At 47.4% G+C, this 25,351-nt stretch overlaps 2 protein-coding genes across 4 annotated transcripts in view; one reads left to right on the top strand and one right to left on the bottom strand.

Annotated features, from left to right (window-relative positions):
* SUFU (SUFU negative regulator of hedgehog signaling) overlaps nt 1-7,068 on the bottom strand; it is a 116,989-nt gene extending 109,921 nt beyond the window's left edge. For all 3 annotated transcript variants that reach the window (XM_042961185.1, XM_042961186.1, XM_007080288.2), the window contains exons 1-2: nt 6,690-7,068; nt 3,203-3,337 (exon numbers count right to left, since the gene is read on the bottom strand). In XM_042961185.1, the coding sequence (XP_042817119.1) occupies nt 3,203-3,337; nt 6,690-6,871 (317 nt within the window). In that variant the 5' untranslated portion in view covers nt 6,872-7,068. The remainder of the gene's footprint in view (nt 1-3,202; nt 3,338-6,689) is intronic.
* A 1,971-nt stretch (nt 7,069-9,039) lies between these two features.
* On the top strand, nt 9,040-24,887 carry ACTR1A (actin related protein 1A). The gene is made up of 11 exons (XM_007080229.3): nt 9,040-9,173; nt 16,602-16,666; nt 17,148-17,223; nt 17,964-18,089; nt 18,949-19,073; nt 20,524-20,740; nt 21,475-21,567; nt 21,927-22,101; nt 22,203-22,264; nt 22,874-22,914; nt 23,088-24,887. Exons 1-11 carry the CDS (start codon nt 9,126-9,128, stop codon nt 23,188-23,190), a joined length of 1,131 nt encoding a protein of 376 aa, XP_007080291.1. The 5' UTR covers nt 9,040-9,125; the 3' UTR covers nt 23,191-24,887.
* Nucleotides 24,888-25,351: the final 464 nt, after the last annotated feature.

The following is a 25,351-nucleotide window of genomic DNA, read 5'->3' as shown; positions in this document are numbered from 1 at the left end:
ATTACGTCTTGGCATTTTATCCCTCAGACACCTATTAGGATGTTCTGCGTCTGGTACAAAATAGGTGCTTAACGAATGTATGCTGAATAAATGAACCAATGCTTCGGCCCTTTTTTCACTGAATGGAAAGAGAAAAGACAGTGGGAGAAGAGCATTACCAGAGACTCATTTGCCATAATTCCAATTCAACATTTCTTAGCACTTAAACTGGATGATAGAACACTCGCCTTTCTAACCTTAACTTCAAACACTAAATTAAATAAGAATTTTTAAATCTGTTTCAAAGAGGCCTTGCCACATGAAATGTTTGGAAAAGCAAACTTTTCTTTAAGAAACTTACCAGGATCGAGAAGAGACCAGTCACACCAGCACAAGGCCAATTACAAAGGTACTTTTGACTTCTGTAACATAGACCAGAACTGGGTAAATATCCAAGAACACTCCTTCCATGTCCTTCTAGATGTAGGACATAATATCAGAAAACACTAGATTCCAGTGGTGAGATACAGCCCAAATGGAGATCTCACTATTGTCATAAATGACATACAAATATCAAAGTGTTTTATCAGACAGAAATTGTACACATATAAAGTGGTACTTTCAAACATGAAAAAACAGTAAGGAAGGCCGTCTTTAAAATTCAGAGGTTGCCCCCTGTGAAATATGGAGCTTTCTCAATTATGTTCTTCTTGTCACTTTAGGCCTTGGACCCATACCCGATAAGCAGATAGAGTGTAAGAAGCTTTAACCCAAATAGGAAATGATATTCCTTTGACTGGAATAAATCTGTCAACAAAAAGGTACAGGCTCACTGCACTCTGCAGGTTCTTATTAAAAATATACATTAAAGTCCAGCATAGTGCCTTTACTCCCCACATCTGTTTGCTATTTTATCTCCATTATTAATACTGTAATGCAGGGTCCCCATTCAGGCAAGATTAATTCACTGTTCCCAAAGCCTTCTGCTGACATTGCAATGGATCTGTTTGGAAGGCTGTAAAGGCAGGCCCAGGCATTGCTCTCGACATGTGATCAGTAAGGAGATGAGGCCTGCGCCCCCAGCTTAACAAGAGAGAAGAGGAAGTTGGATTGGACCTGTGATCAGAGAGGTAAAGTAGCCCAGTGGTTAAGAGCTCAGACTTTGGACTCAAGACAGCTCAAGTGAATCCTAGTTCTTTTATTTTAGGCAATTCATTTACCCCTAAGTGACTCCGTTTTCTCATCTATAAAACGGAGATAACAAAAGAACCTGGTAAGATTGTAAAGTATTTGATGCAATGATAAAGAAGCTAGTAAGAACTACAAAAAGCAAAAAAAAAAAAAAAAAAAAAAAGATTATTATCATCTTCTTCATCATGATACCATGATCATCTCCAGAACCAGCCTCTTATGCTGAGGCAGGGCAGGAAGAACCCTGCTAGTCTTTCAACCTACACATGCTAAGTAGTCATCACCAAGATACCAAAATGATAGTATAGGAGGCAAAAGGGGACAAGAAACAAAAAAACAGGAGAGGCTATGATAACAGAAATAGAATCAGCTCTTGATTAACCATGCTAACAAGGGGGAAGAGAAGGAAAACATTTATTTGTTTGTTTGTTTTGAGAGAGAGGGCGCAAGTGAGCGAGGGACAGTGAGAGAGGGAGGGAGAGAGAAACCCATGAGGGGCAAAGAGAGAGAGAAGGAGAGAGAAGCAGGCCTCACCGAAAGTGGGGCTCAAGCTTGCCCGAAGCAGAGAAGCAGGGCTTGTGCTCACCAGATTCGGGGCTCAACTCATGAACCGTGAGATCATGACCTGAGCCAAAGTCAGATGCTTAGCTGATGAGCCACCCAGGTGCCCAAGAAAACATTTGAATTGAAGAAAAGAATCCCTCCCATGAAAAGGTGTAGATGGAAACAAAACAAAAATTTGTTTTAATTACAGACAGTAACTTACTGGAGTACATGACATAATTGTTTAAGAAATGGGAGAGCACAGTCATTAAGAATATGAACTCTGGATGGGTGCCGGGGTGGCACAGTCGGTTAAGCATCCGACTCGTGATCTCGGCTCAGGTCATGATCTCATGGTTCATGGGTTCAAGCCCCATATTAGGCTCTGAGCTGATGGCACAGAGCCTGCTTGGGATTCTGTCTCTCCTCTCTGCCCTTTCCCTGCTTATGCGCTCTCTCCCTCAAAATAAACTTAAATTTTTTTTTTTTTTTTTTTTTAAAGAGTATGAACTCTGGAGCCAAAATGCCTGCATTAGAATCCTGCTCCACCACTTCTAAGCTGCGTGACCTTAAGCAAGTTATAGATTCTCTTTGTGTCTCAGTTTCCTGATCCATAAAATGGGGCATATATGAGCATCTACCAGTATTACATGACTGTGTTGAAAATAAAATTAGTTTATATATACAAAGTGAAGAGAAGAATACCTGGCTCATCATCAATACTTAATAAATGTTAGCTTTCATTATTGTTAATGTAACTTATTTTTTGAGCGGACTTAACACTAAGTTGATGTTTAACTTAATATTAAAAATTGTTTAAATTCAGTGGTTATAGAGGGAAGTGGGGAAGGCAGGTGTGTACAGAAATGTACAGGGCAGAAATGTACAGGGCGGAAAATGGGACTAGACTAGACTAGAATAAAAAATGTACTATAGATAATCTGAGTACAGACAACCCCAGGTTAAAAGGAAGTAGACAAGGAGTAGATAAGATCAACAGAAGGATAGAGATGGATATATTCATAATAAAGCAAGTAGGTAAAATGTTAATTGCAGAATCTAGGTGGTGGGTATTTGTGTGTTCACTATAAAATTCTTTCAACTTTGCTTTATGTTTAAAATTCTTCATAATAAGCTAGAGGGAATAAAACAAGTAGACCTAAAAGCATCAACTCAAATTCTGGGTCATAGCTATGCTGACTGTCCTCTGGGCTCAAACACCAAAGCAAGCTTAGAAAACTCTGATGGTTTTGGAACACTTGCTCATCATCAACACTGTCCCACACCAGATGAGCAGAGCTCGGGTGCTGACGTGGATCACTCTGGCATATGCAGGTATAAGCAGAGGGCAGAAACCCAGAGGTTCCACCTGAAAAATGCCAACTTCACAGAACTATGACATTATCACCCCTGCTGAGGGAAACCCCAGAAATAAGGCTCAAGGCTAAGAAACAGACAGGTGGAGGGTGGGCGGGTGTCACACACTCACTCATGGACTCTGCTGTCACCATAGAGATCACTCAGGCCAAAGCTGATGTAGTGCCAGTGTTCAGGGATATTGGCAGAAGGGCTCCCCACGTTCCTGTACATGCTAACATAGTCCAAGGGGTCTGGGCCGCCCAACCTGCAAAACACAAAACACAAGGGAGTCAGTGTGAGTCTGAAAGCAGACAATGTGAAGCTAAGCAGTTATGCCTTACAAATCTAAAGACCCCATCGTGGAGGAACCTGGGATGAAAGATAACTAAAAGGAGGCCATACCTCTCTGGGATAAGACCAAGGGATGGGCAGCCAGAAACTGCCCGATTCCGTAAGCACAAGAGGCTCCCTTCTCCTGTCCCCTATATGCAGGAACTCTTTTAGAAATAAAACAGAGTGGGTGGTTGTCCCTTTTGATTGCTCCTGTTTCAAATTACCAATCCCAAACGGGATTGGAAGGGATTATCTCTCTTCCATGGCGCCTGTAAACATGCCAAGCTTCAAAGCAAGAGGTGCATTAGTCAATCAATTGGCTTCTGTTGAAAGACCATCCTGAGCATCCCCAATGGGCATTGTTCCTGGAAGCAGAGGCTCAGCTCCACTCCTGCCTCTTAGACAGCTAATTCCTGAAAGACTATATTGTGCCCTATGTTAATTACAGTTTGTTCTAAACAAACCCAATGCTTCTAGACCCCAGCCTGCACCCCACAGACCAAAGCTCGTCTTTTATCATGCAAGTGACAAAGGCCAAACTTAGGCTAGCCCAGCTCTGCACAGAGAACCGCAGCAGGCCAGGCTGAGCCTTGTGAGTGCCTGCATTTGGAAGATGATCCTAGGAGACTGTTGCCTCAAAGGTAGAGCTAGAATATTAAATGATTTGGGGCCTCTGAGGACCACATTAAACTTCCCCCATAATTCCAACAGAGAAGCAGCTGAGGAAGAGATTCAGTCATTATCTCACTCTGAGGATTTAATTCCATACGGGTTTATTCCTTTATTCCTTTAGTAGAGCAATTAGTGCTCTTTAAAAAAAAAAAAAAAAAGTCCTATGTTTCTTCAGAATGAATAGGGAAACTTGGTAGACTTGAGAAACAGACTAAATGGAACCATCAGCGGAAGGAAGTCTGCATTTAGCCCACAAACACTCTGCATTTGAGCTGCCTTGGACATCTGACTGTTTCACAGACTGCAAAAACTCTGCCTGCCCCTGGGACATTGATGGAGTGCACTTTGCAATTGGGATCATATGCTGAAGGAACGCTAATGATCAAATAAAATACATGTTACATGTGATCCCAGCACGTGTGCCAGTATCATGCAATTTAAATACTATTTAAAACTAGTAGGTCTGGTTTCATCCTCCTTTGTCAGGGTATTACTTGCCTTTATAGAAATCCTTATTCTCTGCTAGGAAATGCTGAGTTATTTATAGAACTTGTAAGAGAGTTGCTACAAATAGCTAAGAATATGAACTGAGTGGATCAGGAAAGGGGACAAATCTCTGTGTCTTCCCTTAACTGTGATTTGGCCAAATCATGAGACTATTTCCACAACCAGTTGGATACAGAAAAGTTTGCTAGGGAAAGGAGGAAACAAAAGGGTAGCTACCCCGAGAACCACATGGTAGTTGCCGAACCCCAGAACAGATGGGAGTGCCTACAGGCTCCATATCTGCTTGGGTTTCCTGCTGCAAATTCCCAATCTTGCTCCTTCTTCAGCCTAGGTCCATCCAGCAACAAGTAGAAAAGAGTATCTACAGTTCCATACTCTATCTGCCACACCCCTGCAGCCCTCTTTCTGGCCAAGTCTCTCAGAGGATATAGCATCACGTAATGAGGCTTTATCTTAAAACTATAACTGCAGGGAATAACCAAGAGTCAGACAAAATTAACCTTGTCCCAAGCACAGAGTGTTCTGTTCTTACTCATAAACCTGATGGGAAACAGATGAGTATATAGAAAATAATCACATTTTGCACTTAGAAAAAGATGTTATCCAAGGACCCAGAGAATCCCTTGATGCTCTTCCTTGAACTTACTTCCTTGAACACCTAACTACACCCCACAAGGCAGTTGCAGGACTGTAGTGACTCCAGGTCACTCCATGCTGTCAGCCTCTTTACATCCTCCTACTGACGCACGGAACTGGCCTCAGCCCTAGCCAGTCTAGTTTCTGCCACCTCCAGATGAAGTTAAGAGGTTATCCTGGAGAAGACTCAGCCCTAAAGGGAAAGGTAACCAGCAAAGACATCCATTCTATCAACCTCCCCCTTTGGGTCTACCTGCCCCGTTGGCCACATTCCAAGCTGCTTCCTGAAGAGACAGTCTTTCAGGACTCAATGAAGGGGATCATCTAACACAATGCATGAATGCGGTTCTGGACAGATTCAACCAATTCCTCAGTCAATTTGGTCCAGAAAGACCATGAAGACAGGCTCTTTGTCAGAGTCCCTATAACACCTGTTTTGCCTAGAGGCTGCAGAAAGAGAAGGTTGCAAACAGGAATGGGAAACAAGAAAGGACCATTCCTACCCCAAGGGCAGCCCTTCTGTATACAGGTCTGATCTTAACAGGGCCACTTGAGGATTACTCTCTGCTTCCTTTAGAGACTACAGCCTAAATCCTGAAGTTTGTGGACAGGAAGCTCCTCTTAACATCTTAACTGCACTTCTTTCCTCCGTGTCCACGTCCCAGGTTTTCATTTTTTACTGTGGTCCTCTTCAATCCCAAACCATGGCTCTCCCGGATCCTGCCTCTGTTCCAGTCAATGTCCTAAAGCAAAGCGGCTGCAGAGCCAGAGGCAGCTCTGCTTGAAGAAAGAGAACCGTGCCGAGTAAGCAGAAAGTTTATCGAGAAAACTTGCTCCGTGAAACTTCAAACGCGAAAGCACGGCACCGATCTGACGTCTGAGCTCACTGGGAAGGTATCAAAAGAGACGTCCTCCTCCTCTCTTCACCAACACAACTCTCGAAACTTGCTCCCCCTCTTAACCTACGGGAGAGCCGGGGTTCCCAGAGCCGCCCCTACCCTGTGCAGTCTCCAGCCCTCTGAGCTCCGCCAGCCGCACTCCTCCAAAGCCCTCTCCTATGCTCCCCAGGCCCCGCCTCGCCTCCCCCAGCCCACTTCAGCCGCCCCCCGCCCCCGGCTTCCCCTCGCCCACTAATGACCCCCTACAGGCGCCCCCTCCTTTCACCACGTTTACAGTTCCCTCTCTCCTGTCGCCCCCCCCCCCACACACCCCCAACTCACTCTATTCTCCTAATCCTAGTTAACCCTTCATCCTCCCTCGTTAACCCTTCGCTACCCACTGGCTCCGTTAACCCCTTTGTCCCCATTCTCAACTTGAGCCTTAACTCCTTCCCTCGCAGCAGGACGCCCTCCTTCTAAGTGCTTTAACCATTCTTCTCCACCTCCTTCTCCCCAGCAAATGACTTCGCCCTCGGCGCTCTAACCCTTCCCATCCCGCCCCTGTCCTTCTCCCCGCGGCCCAGAGCATACCAGTACTTGACGATAGCGGTAACCTGGAGTGGGTTCGGCTGGTCAGGGTAAAGGCGGCGGCACTCTCCGTAGATGGCGTGCAGTCCCGGGGGGAAGAGCGAGGCGAAGGCCGGGGGCGCATTAGGGCCAGGGGCCGGGGGCGCGGTGGGGCCGGGGGCGCCGCTAGGCCGCAGCTCCGCCATCCGGGCGCGTAAGGGCGCTGGGGGGACCGGGGAGGGTGGACGAAAGGGAGAGCACTGACGCGCCAGCAGGCGGACTCCGTGGGTGCGACTCCCCGAGGCGATGGGGGCTGCAGCGAGGTCTAGGCTCCGCGCCTGCGCACCGCGCACAGTCTGCCCAGGCCGTCGCCGCCGCAGAGACGGCCAGAGGGTGCCTTGGGGGCCGCGGGGCGCTCAAAAGGGCGGGGCGTCGGAGCGCCCTATTCCAGCATCCATTGGCTAGTGTCTGTGCCAGTCACAGGTGGGGAAGGCGTGACTTGACAGTAGGTCCCGCCTCCTTCTCCTTGTGTTGGGGCGTCCCAAGGCTCTTGGCCTCCCCCTAGTGTTAGGAGGAACTCAGGTTTAAATAGAGATGTTGCGGCATCCTGAGGTGCTAGGGTCCCACGAAAGCAGTGGGAAGTGCGCCGCCAAAGAGTTTGTCACTATTCCAACATGATGCTAACAAGAATTTAAACATAAATCTGACAATAATGGATTGATTCATTCACTCCTTAGTGTGTCATTAGTTTTAACAGATTATAAATCTGAATGTTTCCTACCGTCTTTGAATGTCTTTCTGACATTCTTACTGACTGACACTAACACCGCCAAATTCAGGAGTCCTATGTTGAAATACTTATTTTGGACTCCTGTTAAAAGTGGCAAGAGTTAGTTAAACTAGGATCAATTTAAAAGACTTGGTAATTTTTTTTAAGTTTGAGAGAGAGAAAGAGAGAGAGAGGGTGAGAGAGCGCGTGACCAGGGTAGGGGCAGAGAGAGACAGAGGGAGAGAGAGAAGATCCCAAGCAGATTCCCAAGAGAATCTCCACTGACAGCGTGGAGTCCTATGCAGGGCTGGAACTCAGGAACGGTGAGATCAGCACCTGAGCCAAAATCCAGTCAGACGCTTAACCGCTTAACCAGGCGCACCAAGACTTGGTAATTTTTTTGATAAATGCTTTTAGTGATGACAATCTCTTCTTTGTTCTGTTTTATGCAGATGTATGCAGATTGCCTTGAGGAACACCAAAATTCGTTATCTACTATGGATCTGCTCTTTCCCATTACCTTTGACTTTCTGTAACTGGGAGAAGTTTTAAAAATATTTTATTTTTTAAGTGATCTCTACACCCACCGTGGGGCTGGAACTTACAACCGCCAGATCAAGAGTCATATACCCCATCAATTGAGCCAGCCAGGCATCTCTGGGAGAATTTTTAGTTCCTAAGGCACCGGGTTGAGAATTATTTTCCTGTGTACAGTAAGGAATTCCAAGAGAAAGGAATAGAAAGAAGTCCTGATTACCAGTGCTATTGACTAAAGGGTTCTTGCAATTTGAAGGGGCGGGAGGAGGGAAGGGTGCCTAATCTGGAGAAAAATGCATTGGTGTCATTTGAAAGTAGTGACACAAAACTTCTCTTCACCTCCATTTTCTCATTCATCAATGTCAATTCTAATTCTCCATGAAAAATAGAGATATTAAAGCAGTTCCTGAAGCTATTAAATGAACGATGTTTTAAAGAACAAAAGATCATCTGTACCCGTAGTTACAAATGCCAGTCTTCAGACCAATGTTAACCTGTTGCAAACTCTACACCTACCCAGGAATAAATGCGAAAAGAAGCAAAAAATGTGCCGGTTTTTTCCAAAAAGCAAATTTTATAAAATGCATTTTCTTTTGTTCTGAGAGTATGTCCTCCTTCCCCGTGTGCGTGTATTAAATGTTCCTTTATTAGAATGTGATGCTGATAAATGTTTATTAATGTCTTATTGACCCAAATAAAAATACAGCAATTGTCCAGGAGAACTGGTGGCAGGGACTGACCTGGAAAATCTAAACATCCACGAATTACCGGCCAATTCAAACCCAACTACAGACAAGTACTCCAGAAGACTACATACTTCAGCATGCACTGCGAATCCCTTCAATGGAACTACAGATCCAAGCGTGCAATACAGTCATCAATCTGCGTCCCCGTCTATTCATCGAAGGAGACTACAAAGCCCAGGGTACTGTGCGTCGAAATGCGACGCCCTACTCAAACTGGGCGGGGCTCCAAAGGGGCCTGGCGAGTTAAACCCAGGGGTAAGGCATGCTGGGGGTTGTAGTTCTTCGGAGGCGAGGTCTGGCCGCTCCCTAGCCGCCTTGGACCGGCGGCTAGACTGCGCATGCGTGTCAGTGGCGTTAGCAGCAGACCCGGCTGGCAGTTCCTTCCTCGGAAGGAGATATTCTTCTGCCATGGAGTCCTACGATGTGATCGCCAACCAGCCTGTCGTGATCGACAACGTGAGTTGCATCTTTCCTATCTCTAAAGGGGTTTATGCTCTCTTCCCCAAAGGGATCGCTCCCGGGTTTCGGCCTGGGCCACCGGCTCTTTGTCACTGGCCCAGCCTGTCAGGCGGGTTCAACCGCCGCCACCTCCGTCCTCCCTTCACCCGTAGTCCATAGGCAGGGCGGCTGGCCAGCAACCATGGGATGGAGAAGTTTGGGATGGATAAAGGCAAAGGCTGTAGTCCGAGCCGGGTTCTTGGGCCCTTGGCTCGAGGGGCCTTAACCGCTCTGTGAGCGCCCGGCGTCCGCCCCGTCCCCTGTTTCCGATCATGCTATTGGTTGTTCTGGCTGTCCATCTTGGCCGATGACCCCGCCTCTGGGCCTTGCCGGATGAGGGCAGCCCTCCGCAGTGATTGGCTTGCGCCCCTGCCGTTCTTCCGGGCCGCCATAGTAGTTCCTCTCTCTAAGGGGCGGGCGGGTGCACGAGGGCTGTGGGGATTGGCTTCGGGAACTCACAGCGGAGGGGCCTGACGGGCTAGGGCCCGCCCCCGGGTGGGGAAGGGCTAAGTTTCCTTCGGTCCCCAGCAGGGCGGGTGGCTTGGTGGTGTGTATGGGTGGGGCTCGGGAATCTGGTGCCGGAAATGGCCAAAGGATTGCAGTTATTTCTGTGATAATAAATTACAACGTTAATAAAGATCCAGAAGAAAGAGTGACCAGGCAAGCAGGGAGATACTATCCTTTTCGGAATGTGGGAAGAAATTACTAGACATATTTGCCAGGTGCTCTAGCACGTACAGGGGGCTTTCACATACATTTGAATTGAAAAATTGGGTGCACAGTTAGGCAGGAAGTTTGATCCTCGTTTTACGAATGAAAAAAAAAAAAAAAACCTGAAGCACGAAGAGGTGAAGTGAACCCAAGGTCGTACAGTGGAGGTGACCTAAAACCAGTGCTTTATCCGCTATTCCTCCTGCTAGTAGCCAACGTATATGCATCTATAGTGACAAACGGAAAGAAACTGAATCCTGCTTTTATTTTGGGCGGAGGGTGACTTTTGTAAAACAACTCAATTTCTACCTTCCACTGAAAGGCTTCGTATCGCTGAGATTGGTTGGTACCTTCTGTGCCCCTTGAGGCAAAACTGCCAGTTCTGTCCTAAGCTATCAGATTCATTCTGTTGATCCAGCCTTGAGACCTTAGGCATGTTACAAGGTGCTTTTGTTTGCATCATCTCCTTGAAGCGTCAGCTCTAGTAGGTGGATAAGAATTACTTTCCCCCCGTTTATGCAGAAAAGTGAACCTTAGAGGTTAAATAACAGTCAGTATTGAAGCCGCCTGTCTTAGAAGTTGAGCCAAGACTCAAACTGAGATCGATCGGGTTCCAAGTTCCTCACTTTTTTTTTGGGGGGGGGGGGTCTCTCTCACTAGACTGTTAAATGCTTGGAGGAAAAGATGGTATTCCTTAATTTTTTTGTTACTCTCCCCTTCCCGCCCTCCTTCATACACACAGCATCTAGAGCCTATCACCACTATGTGCTCAATAAATGTTTTTTGTTGGATTGATGAGTGGGTGGATGAGTGACCAAATGTCACAGTAACAAAGATGCCCCTAAATAAAGATTTGAGGTGGGGAGAGAAACCTAGTCAGTTGCTGCAGCGGGCTGAGTAGGGGTCCTTGTTAATTGATTTTCAGAGAACACTATTTCTATCTTCAGCCAGTTTATGGGTACTTCATCTGCCTTTTTCTTAATTTTAAAAAGAAAAAAAATAGAAATTATCGATTTCCTGTTTCCATCAGCGATGCAGAAGGAGCAGTCTGTCCATCTTATTAGATCCTTTGATTCTGGAATTGTTGGGCAGGAGTTCCATCTGTAGCCATTTTCCTTAAAGTCAATTAAGCTAATGCTTTTTAGTTTCTCCTTTGTCTCTCTCCATAGTATATCTGAAATACATCAAAGCAGTGGTGCATGTTGAGTTTTAAGACTTAAAGAATTGATTTGTCTATTTTCTCTGGGAAAATATTTTTTTATTATGCCAATAATAATGCCAAAAATTGAAGTAGGAGAAATTCTCTCACATTATTATTTTTTTTTATGTTTATTTATTTTTGAGAGAGAGAGACAGAGTACGAATTGGGGAGGTGCAGGGAGAGAGAAGGAGACAAAGAATCAGAAGCAGGCTCTAGGCTTCAAGCTGTCAGCACAGAGCCCCACACAGGGCTTGAACCCACAAACTGTGAGATTGTGACCTGAGCTGAAGTCGATTGCTCAACCAACTGAGCCATCCAGGTGCCCCTCTCCCACATTTTTAGATCTGGGGCCTCAGATAGTTCTTGCTGTTTGACATTTAGAGAGCTTTATTTTGTTTCAAAGTGAAATAAGGATAGGAAAAATAATTTGAAATATTTGAGCCAACTTTATATTATTATGAGAATGGTGTGTATCTAGCAGATTTAACTGCTCCATAGCTTAATACATTGCTACAATTTTATTTCTGGGCTACAGAGAGTATAATTAAAAGGAAAGGAGAGCAAAGAACAGGAGAAAGAGAGAAGAGGCTCATTATCATTTCATAGCCTTTCTCAGTCTTAAAATAATTGTTGACCACTCCTTTCTACCTATTCTGGCACCAAACCAATTCATCAGAATTTAATGAGGAAAATGGAAGGGGAGGTGTACATACATGTACTTTAATGACAACGATAAACTGATAGGTGTTTTTAAAAACTAAATACAAGTCATTCTTCCCAAAGGTATGTAATGGATAGTAATACAAAAGGAGGGCAGCTCCCAGGCCACATTTTGAGGACTTATTTTTCAGCTTTCTTCTTTTTATTATAGAAAATGTGAAACATAAACAAAAGGAGAGGAAGAGTATAACAAATATCCACATATTCACCTAGCTGTAACAGTTATCAACTTGTGGCTAATCTTTTTTAACTTATTCCCACCTACTTCCCACTCCCATACCTTTTTTTTTTTTTTTTTTACTTTTTTTTAATTTATTTTTTAAGTAAGCTCTATGCGCATTGTGGGGCTTGAACTCACAACCCTGAGATCAAAAGTCACATGCTCTACCAACTGAGCCAGCCAGGTGCCCTCTCCCACACTCTTCTAAAGACATAATCAGTATACTACTATCAAACCTAATACAACTCATAATTCCTTAATAACATCAAATATTTTGTCAATGTTCAAATTTTACTGATGGACTCAATTTTATTATTATTAGCTTTTTACAATTTGTCATCAGCTCTTGAGATGTACTGATTCACTTAAGTTTAAGAAACACTAGAATTAGCTGAGGAAATGAAGTCACTATATTTATTTTCCACTGTCACTTGCAATGTGATATTGACCCCATTGGTTGTACAACAAGCAACAGCAAGAATCCATCCCGTTTGTTGGAAAGGCTGAGAAGAGGTGATTTATAAAGATAGCTCACTGTTCAATTATGTGTATTTTGAGAGCCAAGGATGTGCTTCACACCAACCTAAACACTCTGAGGGTAAAAAAGAAACCAGGTATCATGTGGAGGGGGAATATATCATGAATTAGTTGCTGGCAATGCCTTGAATAGGAGTTTTAAACTCAGTGCTTGCAGAGGCCAAGCAGGCACACAAAAAGGGGGAGGAAGAGAGTACCTTTAAAGAAGTCTTGAGGAATCTGAAAGGTGCTTTGAGCATGTCTAACCAAAGGGCCGGCTGCTTTTCATTTCCAGCCAGTGGTCCCCATCCAGGAATGCAGGCCCAGTGTTGCCAGATTTTCTGATGTTTCAAGAGAAATCAGAAACACCAAATTTTATATGCAGTCTCTAATTTTTAACTGTTGGAAGTTAACGTAAAAGTAATTCGTGGTCTGCAGAGACGGAAAGTAGATTAGTGGTTGCCTAGGACTGGTTGGCAGGAGAGGGCAGGTAGGATGGAGAGAGTGACTGCTAATGGGTACAGGTTCTGGGATGATGAGGAAGTTCCAAAATAAGATTGTGGTGATGATTATACTACTCTGAATATACCACGAACCATTGAGTTATATACCTTAAGTGGGTAAATTATACGGTAGCGAATTTTATTTCAATGAAATTGTTTTCCAAAAAGTACTTTGTGGGCCAAAATATATCTTTATGCCCAAATGAGCCACTAGTGCCCTAGAATCTGAGGCTCCACCTCTCAGCATCCTTTTCCCACTTGTAAAATGGAGACAACTAGCCTCTTTGCCAGCATGTCAAGAATAATCAGGAGTGCTTAGGCTAAAGGTTGCCCAAGCCCCAGGCCCATAGTTAGCAGATAACTGGGAGAGCCTTGCTGAGGGATTTGCTGTCTGTTTGCCTGCTTCAGAAAGAGAATGGTCATTGGTGACTGGCCGCAGACTTGAATCCTCAAAAATCAAATATTTATTATGGAACTGCTTTTTCAAGAAGCCTCTGCAAGGCGTTTGTTTACTTGGCTTTGCCAGAGTGAATAACAAAGAAAGTGGCAGCTCATTTGCCAGGTACATAGTTCCTAGTTAACAAATACTATTAAAGAAATTGACAGGGCCTTTTTTATAATCTTTGGTTTGAGCAGAATAGAAGCCGCTCAGCCGCCTCCTCCGTCCCACTCATTCTTTCCCCAACTGCTGGCCTAGCAGGCCAGCTCTTGGGACTGCAGGGACAAGCCGGGTCTGGCTCCACCTTGTGCATCATTCCCAATGCTGCCTCCACCTATCCAGCACCACCTCTGCCTGGGGCTTCTGGCATTCCAGCTGCTGGTTCAGGTTCCATATTTTAGGCTTCATCTGCCAATCGTTTGAGCTTGGATTTAATTTTAGGCAGCCAGCATCTATTTGAGTACCCTCAAATGCCAGATACTGCTGATATAGAAAGTCTCTGAGCTTGAGGACCTTGGGCTGAAAACAGGCAAAAACGGAAACCATAAATTCAAATAGAAGGCAGAAGGAAGGGGCGCCTGGGTGACTTAGTCGGCTAAGTGTCTAACTCTCGATTTTGGCTCAGGTCATGATCTCATGCATTCGTGAGATCAAGCCCCACATCTGGCTCTGCCCTGACAGCCCAGAGCCTACCTGGGACTCTCTCTCCCTCTCCCTCTGTCCCTCCGCCTCCCCCTCCCTGCCCCAGTGCGCTCCAACACGCGTGCTCTCTCTCAAAATAAACCTTAAATAAAAATAAACATTAAAAAAAATAAATACAGCAGAAGGAAATGCAGACTACCTTGTGGTATTGTGGTACAGGTAATGGTGATTCTGTGAAATAATAGGAAGAGGATAATTAATTCCAACGGGATTATTCTTCATGAGGAAGGCGATGATATTTGAACTGGGTCTTTATACTCTCTTGCTAGGAGGGCCAGAGAGGAAGAAACGAACCTAATATCTTCATTTGCCTTAATTTACTCAGACTCTAGTCTGATTTTGCTATTAAACTCACAATTAAATATCCAGGAAAATCGTCTCTTCAAAATATCTAGAGTCTGAAATGTAGGTCTCATCTTTACCTTTCTTGTTTTCAACCTCTGCCAGGAGGTCCAATTAGTCTGTTGGCATCACCACACCCAGGTGAAGGCAGTGAACAATTACTGGAAGCGTGAGCCAACAAGTGCCCGGAGTTCTGTACAGTGCTGTGCGCACTACCCATGCCACCGTCCCAGAGCCCGCAGGCTGCGGTACGATGGTTCTCCCTCCTTCCCAGTCTCTCAGCTCAGTTTACAGCTGCACCTTTTCCAGGCTCCTTGCTGTCCTGCCCAGGCCGATGAGTTTGCACATTGTCTCCTGTTTTTTCTGTTGGCAGAGGTTCCTGCTGTCTTAGAGAACTGGCATTCCCTATCCTTCAGCCATCCCATCCTCTCTGTTTTGCCAGAGTCAGGCACCAGAATGGCCTATCTACCCGCCCCCCCCCCTCCGCCCCCGCTTCTCCTATAGAAGAGCAGGAATAAGAGACAGAGAGGGAACCAGGGATATTGCAGGAAAGCCATTGGTGCAAAGATAACCTTGGCTATTTAGCATCTCCTGATGTGTTTACTGCTTGCTGCGTGGGTTTGGAAATACCGCTCTCTGCCCCAGGAGAAGTGGTTAACAGGCAGCAGGAAAAGGCTTGCCCCTACTACATGTGCAGCTGCAAACCGTGTTGGGGTAGAAGGGTGAGCATATTGGGTGTAGTGGTGCAAGAGTTAAGAAGGAAGAAGACAGGCTATATTTGCAAGCAGTAGCAGACCTCGACATCTGTCCTGCACAGAGTTGGTATCTGTATCTAGAGTCCCTGTTTACTTTGGTTGGGCCCCAGGAGGTACCAGAGATGGTGGTGGGGAAGTCACTCTCTTCCCCACCCGACTTACCAAGTATTGGAGCAGCAGGATTGTAATGTGGGGTCTCTTTGTAGCTGATGCTTTAGAACTTCCCTGCTCTTTACAATCAGGAGACCAGTGAGTAAAACAAAGCATAATAAAAAACAAAAAGCAACCACAATCCTCCAAGAAAGCGTAGAGGTTTGCCCCTGCAGTAGGAACCAGACAACATGTGCTCCTTCGGAGTCAGCTTCAAGCATGGCAGTGTTCCATGGTGGCGTCTGTCATAGAGACCCTGAAGGGCAAGGAGAGTTCAGGCTTGAGCTGGGAAAGTAGGTTAACAGCGTCATGGTGGTTTAACAGAATCACGTGTTCTTCCCACCTTGGTTATGTTCCTGAACTTGGCTGCTCTGGTGCTTCTAGGTACTTTTCTCTTCTCTCCTCAGGTTTTCTCTTTTTCTTCCCTGTGTTAATAGTATTTTTTTTATGTTTATTTTTGAGAGAGAGTGAGCATGCACATGGGGGAGGGGCAGAGAGAGAGGAGGACAGAGGCTCTGAAGCAGGCTCTGCACTGACAGCAGAGAACCTGATGTGGGGCTTGAACTCATGAACAGCAAGATCATGACCTGAGCCGAAGTTGGACTGAGCCACCCAGGGGCCCCAATATTATTTTCAATTCCAGAAGTAAAGCATGTTCAATGTAGAAAAGTCAAAGAATAAAAAAAAAAAAAAAAAAAAATCAAATAATACTTTGAGTGTGCAGTGAAAGCTCTCCTCCCCGTCCCTAGTCCCACTTCCCTCCTGGTGACACGTGTTCCCTCTATAAATGCTCATACAGATGGATATACTATACGCAGATAGAAGGTCATCTCTGTTAAATAAAAATGGAACCAGGGGTGCCTGGGTGGCTCAGCTGAGGGAATGACTCTTGATTTCGGCTCGGTCATGATCTCACAGTTTTGTGAGTTCGAGCCCAATGTCAGGCTCTATGCTGACAGTGTGGGGCCCACTTAGGATTCTCTCTCTGCCTCTCTCTCTAACAAAAAAACTTTAAATAAATAAATAAATAATTAAAAATGGAACCGTATTATACATATTGTATGATATATATCTCCTCTTGTTTTTGTCATACTTCTGACTTTTCTTTGTCTCTCCTCTCTCCTCAGGGATCCGGTGTGATTAAAGCTGGTTTTGCTGGTGATCAGATTCCCAAATATTGCTTTCCAAACTAGTAAGTAATTGTGTACCTTAGTCAGAAGCTTGAGAGGTATGTGTTGCCTGGCCGGCTCCGTTGGTAGAGCACGCGACCCTTTATCTCAGGGTTGTGGGTTCGAGCCCCACATTGGTATGGAAATTACTTAAAAAATAAATAAAATCCTTTAAAAAAAAAAAAAGCAGCAGAAGCTTGGGAGGCTTGTCAGCTTTGTTATGGGGTCAGCCCTCTAACTTTTGGAGAGAAGGGATCTCTCGTTTGGGTCAGAAATTTGAAATAATATACAAAAAACTTAAAATAATACATGTTCATTGTAGAACTTGCAGGAAATGCAGAAAAGTAGAAAGAAGAAAATCAAAATCAACTGTAACCTCACTCCTCAGAGATAAACACAGTAGAACTGAGTCCAGCTCTTCCTGTCTAAGCATACACATCTGCACATCCTTCCTGTGTTATGTCATGAAAGGAAAAGTGACGGTCCCCCTGATCTCTTTTTTAGTGTGGGCAGACCCAAACACGTTCGTGTCATGGCCGGAGCCCTGGAAGGTGACATCTTCATTGGCCCCAAAGCCGAGGTAATTCCCAGTCCTACTGTAGAAGCCTCAAGCCAACAGAGGACCTTCATTATTCCCAACATGGGCAGTGTCCCAGCAGTGGGACAGCCATGAGTAAAAGGAGCAATTTCCTCTTAAATCCCCCTTTGGTCCTCTCATCCTAGGTCTGATTGGTTCATTTCTCTCAGGAGCAGCCTCTGGTTTTGGAGAGGAAATATCTGGAAACCCACTTTGGGAAATAGAAACCAGTCTAGAAAATAGGGCTTTTGCTTTCCCTCTGTATTCTGTCACTACCTTGCCAATGATGAGATTAGCTAGCTTGGTTCTTGTTTTGGCAAAAGGGATTCAGGGGGATATCCTAGCTGGGATACCCTGGGGATGAGTTAATTAGCATAGTTTGGCAGAGCCCTGGGGCAGCCTCTGGATACAGAACAACAGAATCATTGTTGCCAGCCTGGGCTGCAAGTGCTGACGCCCAGAGGTGGGAGCCAGATTGTGTCCTGGGATCAGGCAATGAGAAGGGTGCCTCCTGTCACTTGCCATAAGGGCACCCAGGGCCCAGGGAAATGCAGAAGCCCTCTGCTTTGCCAGCTAATCAGGCAGTGAGAACAGTTTACAGCATACAGTTTAGAGACTTGGCAAATGGGGGCCTGCCTTTAGCCCTGGCTGAGGACTGTGGGGTGGGAACTCCCTGTGCTGGAAGAGTGGGCCGCCTGGCTGAGAGACTGGCTGCTGCTGTAACTCCTGCTCTCTGCCCCCAGGAACACCGAGGGCTGCTGTCCATCCGCTACCCCATGGAGCACGGCATCGTCAAGGACTGGAACGATATGGAGCGCATCTGGCAATATGTCTATTCTAAGGACCAACTGCAGACTTTCTCAGAGGAGGTGAGGGTCCTATGAGCACGGCACCCATGCACAGTGTGAGAGCTGGACAGAGCCACTACCCCAAAGAGGAGGAGGAGGAGGAGGAGGAGGAAGGGGAGGAGAAGGAGGAAGGGAGGATAACTGCCAGGAGGGTTTGAGTCTTACCGTGGCACCAGGCCATGTGCTCTTCAGACATGTTTGCATTCAATCTTGAATAGGACACCAGTCCTATGAAATGCAGGTAGTATTATCTCCGTTTTACAAACAAGGGAACAGAAAAAATGTTCAGAGAAGCCAAGTAGTCTTTCCAAGATCACCTAGGGAATAAAGTGGTAGAGCTAGGATTCAAACCCATGTCTTTCAGACTTCAGAGCTTATACTCTAACTTCTAAGGAAGAAACTCTCAGCTCAGGAAAACAAAGGAAGGTGTGTCCTAGACATCAGAATTTCCAGGGGAAGGAGATACAACGTCTTTCAAAAATATATTCAATATTTAAATGTAATTTTCTATTTAGAAAAAAATTTTATACTATTTTTTGTATCATAGTAATTCCAAATTTAGAGTTTAGTAAAATCTTCTGGACAATTGGAGATTTACAGTAAATACAGAGGCCTATGTAAGAAACTTGGAGGATAGGGAGGGGAGGAAGGAGGCAGAGGCAAGGACGGAATGAGACTTCAGAGTGAGCGTGAATTTGGAAGGCTGACAAACTGGCTCACGCTGGGGTAGATGGCAGGTCCAGCTTGCCTGTTTTTGGAGGGAGGCTCACAAAGTTCCCCTCGGTTCTCTAGCATACCACACAGGGGCCTCCTGCCTGGGTGCTAATGAGAGGTAGAGATCTCACTTGGCCCTGATTGCCCTCTGGGCATCTTTCACCAGCACCCTGTGCTCCTGACGGAGGCACCTTTAAACCCACGGAAAAACCGCGAACGAGCTGCTGAAGTTTTCTTCGAGACCTTCAATGTTCCAGCCCTTTTCATCTCCATGCAAGCTGTGCTCAGCCTGTGAGTAGCAAGCAGCCTGGCCCCTTGCGGGCAGAATGGAGGCTGCCTCTCCTTTGGGTAGGAAAGGGGGTATGGAGATCTTCTCCCAGTCTCGCTTCTCTTATTCTCTCAGTGGTTTGGTGCGCAAGCCTCTCTGCTGTGCCTGCTGGGAAGGCCACACGGTGCTACAGCTCTTCCTAAAGGCCCCTGTAACTTATTGAGATATTTATCCAGTGCCTGTTTATGCCAGACGCTGTGCCAGGCTGGTGACAGAGTCGTGATGAAAACACCACCATGGTCTCCGTCTTCATACGCCTGTCATGCCTGTCCTGCGCCCAGCCTGCCTCACACTAGGGTTAGATCTAAGGCCAAGATTATACACTGGTGAGCTGCAGATAGGATGTGTTTGACCCTAGTGAGCCAGCATTTTAAGTTTACTTATTTATTTTGAGAGAGAGAGTGCATACATGCGAGCGAGGGAAGGGTAGAAAGAGAGTGGGGAAGAGAGAATCCCAAGCAGGTTCCACGCCCAGCGTAGAGCCCAAAGGAGGGCTTGATTTCATGAACCATGAGATCATGACCTGAGCCGAAATCAAGAGTCAGACGCTTCACTAATTGAGCCACCCAGGCGCCCAAGCCAGCATTTTAAAATTGGGAGATTTCCAGGGCACCTGGCTGGCTCAGTCAGTAGAACATGAAACTCTTGATCTCAGAGTCATGAGTTTAAGCCCTACATTGGGCATGCAGCCTACTTTAAAAAAAGGAGGAGGAGTGGATTTCCTATCAACATACTAATTTCTGGAAAGATCTGGCAATACTGGGCATGTACAAAACATAGGACAAAAGTCAGCTAGAGCTGAAATAGCCACTGCCATGTTAGGTAGTTTGCAAGTTTGACTTCACCGCAGCCTGCTCTATTCCCTGCTGTCCTCCCAGCACGAGGCAGCGTCAGTTGCTACTTATCAAACATCATGGGTTTTTTCCCTTTGGATCACAGAAATATATGTCTGTACCTTTGTCTTTACCAAAAGAGGAAAAACAAACAAAAAAAAAAAAACAACTACGGACCTAGGAGGCCATGTGGGAAAAAAGCAAGTGTTTTGTGGAAGTGAAAATATTCTTATTTTCCTTTCCTACCTGGCCCCTGTAGGCATTTGAGTTTTTTCTTCTTGTCTGGGAAGTAAAAACTGCCCCTGGGCTGGGACCCTGAAGCAGTTGAAGGCTAGGCTGTCTCCTGAGATTGGAAGGCCTCTTCTTCCGGAACAGGGGAGGGGCTGGGAGAGGCTGGGCTCCTTTCATTCAGGTTTTTCAGGCTTGCTTATGCTTGGACTTAGTACTGTGGCCAGTCTAAGGCCCCTAGAGAAAGGCAGGCTGCAGCTTAGCTTAGCTGACTTTGAATTCTAAAAAAAAGCTAGTGTTTTGCCATAGTAAAGAGGCAGGGGTTAGTGACGATTTGTTCCCTGTGCTGCAGTTATGCCACAGGCAGGACCACAGGTGTGGTGCTGGATTCTGGGGATGGCGTCACACATGCTGTACCCATTTATGAGGGCTTTGCCATGCCCCACTCAATCATGCGCATCGACATTGCTGGCCGAGATGTCTCTCGCTTCCTTCGCCTCTACCTGCGGAAGGAGGGCTATGATTTCCACTCATCTTCTGAGTTTGAGATTGTCAAGGCTATAAAAGAAGTGAGTGCTGCCCCATGGGCCCAGGGATGGGATGGAGAATGGAAACAGGGCAGCCGGGACCTCTGTGACCTGGAGTGAAAAGAGGCCAAGCCCCTGTCTTGGGGGGGGGGGGTCCCTAGTCAGGCTCTGTTCTCCCCAGCCAGGCCTCCTGGCTACCCTGTGATCCCAGCTAGGCCCCCCTCATACTGACAGTCACTGTCCCCAAGTGCTGCCATCTTGTGGGAAGAAGGGAGGTGCTGCTCTTTCTTAAGCTGGTGATGGGTGTACCAATGTTCATTATGTTTTTATACCTTATGTCCAAATCGGGTATGTTCTTTTACATCTTTGAAGAAGTCACAATACAGTTTTCTTTTTAAGTAAACCAGATCCTTCTGCCACCCACGGCTCTAGGGAAACCTCTGAGCTGGGTAGACAGGCCCCAGAACCATGAGTAGTAGAAGGAAGAAGCCTAAGTCTAGATTAAAATTGGGTTGTGGTCTCAGACCCGGCTCCAGAGAGCCAGTTTCCACGCCTGCCCACAAGGAAGGTGGAGCAGGTAGGAACTCCTGTCCGAAGTGCCACCCAGTGTAGGCCGACAGGCCATCCTGCCCTGGCTCCAGAACAGCAGCTCTGTGGACCTTTAGGGCAATCACTGTGGAGAGGCTGATATCTGCAGGAGTGCATCTGGCAGCCCTGGGGCTTTGACCAGGTGGGCCTAAGTTTCATGCCTGCCTGACTCCTGCTCGGTTCTGCAGAGAGCCTGCTACCTGTCCATAAACCCGCAGAAGGATGAGACACTAGAGACGGAGAAGGCTCAGTACTACCTGCCCGACGGCAGCACCATTGAGGTAGGCGTGGATCTCCCTTCAGTCGTCCCAGGCTGTCAGAAGCTCTGAGCCCAAATAACTCCCCAGGGGGAGGCTGGAGTCAGATGCACCAGCCCTTTTACACCCTCTGCCTGGAGCACCGGAGCTCTGGAGCAGCACTGTCTCCCGCAGAACGAGGCGTCAGGAACTTTGCTTCTCCCGTGTAGAGGAGAGGAAGCATCAGGGGCATTTGCCTAGGTCAGGAAGGGGTTCGGAAGAGGGTGGTTCGTGTTCTCCGTAATCACTTGGGCACAGTATAGTGTGAGCTGCCTCTTCTATTTTCACTCCCAAAGGGACCTCAGCCCTGGTCCCAGCCTCTGAATTTGCTCTCCACCCTACAGATTGGTCCTTCCCGATTCCGGGCACCTGAGCTCCTGTTCAGGCCAGACCTGATTGGAGAGGAGAGTGAGGGCATCCACGAGGTGCTGGTGTTTGCCATCCAGAAGTCGGACATGGACTTGCGGCGCACGCTCTTCTCTAACATCGTCCTCTCGGGAGGCTCCACCCTGTTCAAAGGTTGGTCTTTGCTCTTGGCCCATCTCCAGGAAGTTTCCAGATCTTGCTGGGCCCAGACGCCCAGAGGATTGACATGAGATTCTCCTGTCTTGCCCATTCAGGTTTTGGTGACAGGCTACTGAGTGAGGTGAAGAAACTGGCTCCGAAAGACGTGAAGATCAGGGTAGGAGCATGGTGGGGGCTGGCGCTGGGGCTGCGTGGAACCGGGGCTCCCCTCCAAGGCTACACAGTTCCCAGATTCCACATTGACCTTGAGGTCTGCCAGCAGGAAGAACCCATTTTCCCTCTCCTTCCCCACAAAAGGGGGCAGTTCTGAGACCCTGATGTGGCAGGGTGTTAGGCTAAGGGCCCACGTGTGGTCTGTCAGAGAAACTGTAGCATTGGCAGGCTGACTCTTGCCACTCTCGTGACACAGTCCGACATCTTGGTGCCTGTTGAGGGGAGCGAAATGTTGGAGTGTAGTTCCTGCCATGGAGTCTGCTTCCCATCAGCCCCCAGCAAAGCTGGATCTTGGCCCCTGTTAGCACCAGCTTTCCTGGGAGCTGTAGATACTTAGCGCTGCTGGAAATCTGCTTCTCCAGATGAGTGTCAGGTTGGCCACAATACCCCCCAGAGAGCCCACTGGGTCCAGCAGGGACATAAGTGAAAGCCTGTTGTGTGAGACAACACATCCACTGCCATGGGCAGTGGAATGGGCTGTAAGGATGAGCGTTGGGCAGAAAAAGGACAAGGAGGTTGAAAGTCTGACTCCTCTTTCCACCCACCTTTTCAGATATCTGCACCTCAAGAGAGACTGTATTCCACATGGATTGGGTGAGTAGTTCTCCTAGGGAATAAGAGTGTGACAGGAAGTGAGGGCATCATTACCACTCACCACCCCATCCCTTGAAAGCAGAGCCTCATCTGCTTTGGCCCCACGGGGACTGGCTGGCTCCACGAACACTTCCTCCCTCTCACAACATTCCTTGGGATTCCCTCCACTCCAGGGGCTCCATCCTTGCCTCCCTGGACACCTTTAAGAAGATGTGGGTCTCCAAGAAGGAATATGAAGAAGACGGTGCCCGATCTATCCACAGGAAAACCTTCTAATGTTGGGACATCATCTTCACCTCTCTCTGAAGTTAACTCCACTTTAAAACTCGCTTTCTTGAGTCGGAGTGTTTGCGAGGAACTGCCTGTGTGTGTGAGTGTGTGTGTGAGTGCGTGGATACGAGTGTGTGCGCATATGCGAGTGCCGTGTGGCCCAGGGATCCCAGGGCCCAGAAAGGACGATGAACTACCCATGATGGTGATGGCCTGAGGCCTGGGGTTGACCACTAACTGGCCCCCAACAGGGAAGAGTGCTGGCAGAGGGCCACTTCGTCAGCTGGGCCTTTGGCTGGCTGTGTGGGACTATGTTTACTACCATAGGGAGACAGAGAAGGTAAATCCCGGGAGACCTTGCTGCTGCCCATCCCAGGCTGGGCTAGCCCCACCCCGTCCCACCCCCAGGGTGCCCTGAGGCCCAAGGCAGCCACTGCCTCCCTTGCTGGGCCTTCTGCTCTTGATGCCAATCAATCATGGACTGAGGACTGGGGCCAGGGTTGAGTTCTGTCTGGTTTTGTTGCAATTTGGGTTCGGGAGTCTGGAAAAGCACTCCAGGAGCTGTTACTGAGACTCTGGGGTCAGGAGACGGCAGGGTCCCCTCAACCTCACCTGGGGACCAGTACTGCGCTGGGCATTCAAAGAGGCAGGAGTAGTGCTACTCCTGATTGGTGGCAGAGCGAACACCCCAACCCTTAGCCCCTGTCCAGGGGGGTCTCGGGAGAGTTTCAGGAGTCTGTCAGCCCCAGGCCCTGTTACTTGCTTTTCATCCATCCTTGGGCAATGCCATCTTCAGTTTTATTTATTGAAGTGTTTGTTCAGTATGGGACTGGAGAGAGGGAGCTCATCGCCTCCTGCCCACCAGTCACCCTGTTCACACTAATGTTTACAGCACCTCAGTTTAGCATAGCGTCCAGGGCCCCGCCATTCCCTGCTAATGGTGAACCGACAAGTATCCATAGGCCTCGGGCCTATTTAGGATCAGAGGCTACATTCAAAGTCACTACCGCCAGCCTCTTTTTTCCTCTTCCTTTTGCTCACTGCCCTGGAATCAACAGGCTGGTTGCCGGTTAGATTTTCTGAAACAGGAGGTAGAATTGCTCTTTGGCAGAGGCCCCTAGCAAAGGAGGGGTACTGGGATCCAGCGCTCTTAGGACTAGAGAAAGAGCTGCAATTAACCAGGTTGCCTTTTCCTACTCTAGCTGACCCAGGGGGGTAGGCTGTAGAGGAGAGAAGGCCCCCCACTGGGCTGATTTGTGCCATTCGTAATTTTGGACTTGTCTAGTTAAGGAGGGAGGGGGCCAGACCAGAGTGCCAGGAACTAATGGGCCTAGGCTCATCTCCTCTCCAGTGGGGCCCGGTGCCTACCCTGGACTGGGCTGGCCTAGCAGTGTCCAAAAAGGCTCCTCAGCCCAGATGTGCAAAGCTGGGGCTAGCAGATCTTCACCGGCACCCTCACCTGTGACACCGAGACCCGCCCCAGTCCCAGATTCCAGGCAGCACTCCCCCCATGCCGTCCAACGACCAAAGGCCCTGCCAGGTATGGGCCACAGCAGCAGGTGTGTGTGAAAGCGATGTGGCGACCCGCAGACTGCAGTGTGCTTAACCAGCTCACCTCCCTTCTCTTAGCCCAAGCCTGTCCCTTGCACAAACCACGTTGCCTGGTGGGGCCCAGTGTACTTAAATAAAGTCGTTCCAATAGACCTGGCAGCTGGGCCTCTGTCTCTTGGTGCTGGGTGGGAAGAGAGGAGCTGCAGGCCCTGAATCTGAGGCAGTGATTGGGCCTCATCTGTCCTCTAGAGGGCACTCTTGTACCAGCAAGACTTATCTAGCTCTCAGCCCAAGTCCCGGCCTGTCAAGTGGATACAGAGAAGATGGTGTTCATGCCAAAAACCCAGGGACTGAGGGTCCCAGCCCTGCACACATACATAAAAACCCATGAGTGAGACCACCTCGAATGAGGGGAGCAGCTATTGACATCCCTGAAGTCAGAGGCTCTCAAAGCTTCCACATGGATGAGAAGCTCAGGAACTTATTAAAATATAGTTCCTGGGGCATTCTGACTAATCAGTTCTCCATTTGAAACCTGTATGCTTGGGGGGGGCGGGTGGCAGGGATTGCCAGGCATTTTACAAACACTAACGTATTTGATCCAATAACCCTACAA

The sequence above is a fragment of the Panthera tigris genome, chromosome D2 (assembly GCF_018350195.1).
Source record: "Panthera tigris isolate Pti1 chromosome D2, P.tigris_Pti1_mat1.1, whole genome shotgun sequence".
NCBI lineage: Eukaryota > Metazoa > Chordata > Mammalia > Carnivora > Felidae > Panthera > Panthera tigris.
This window is presented reverse-complemented; position numbering and strand designations above follow the sequence as displayed.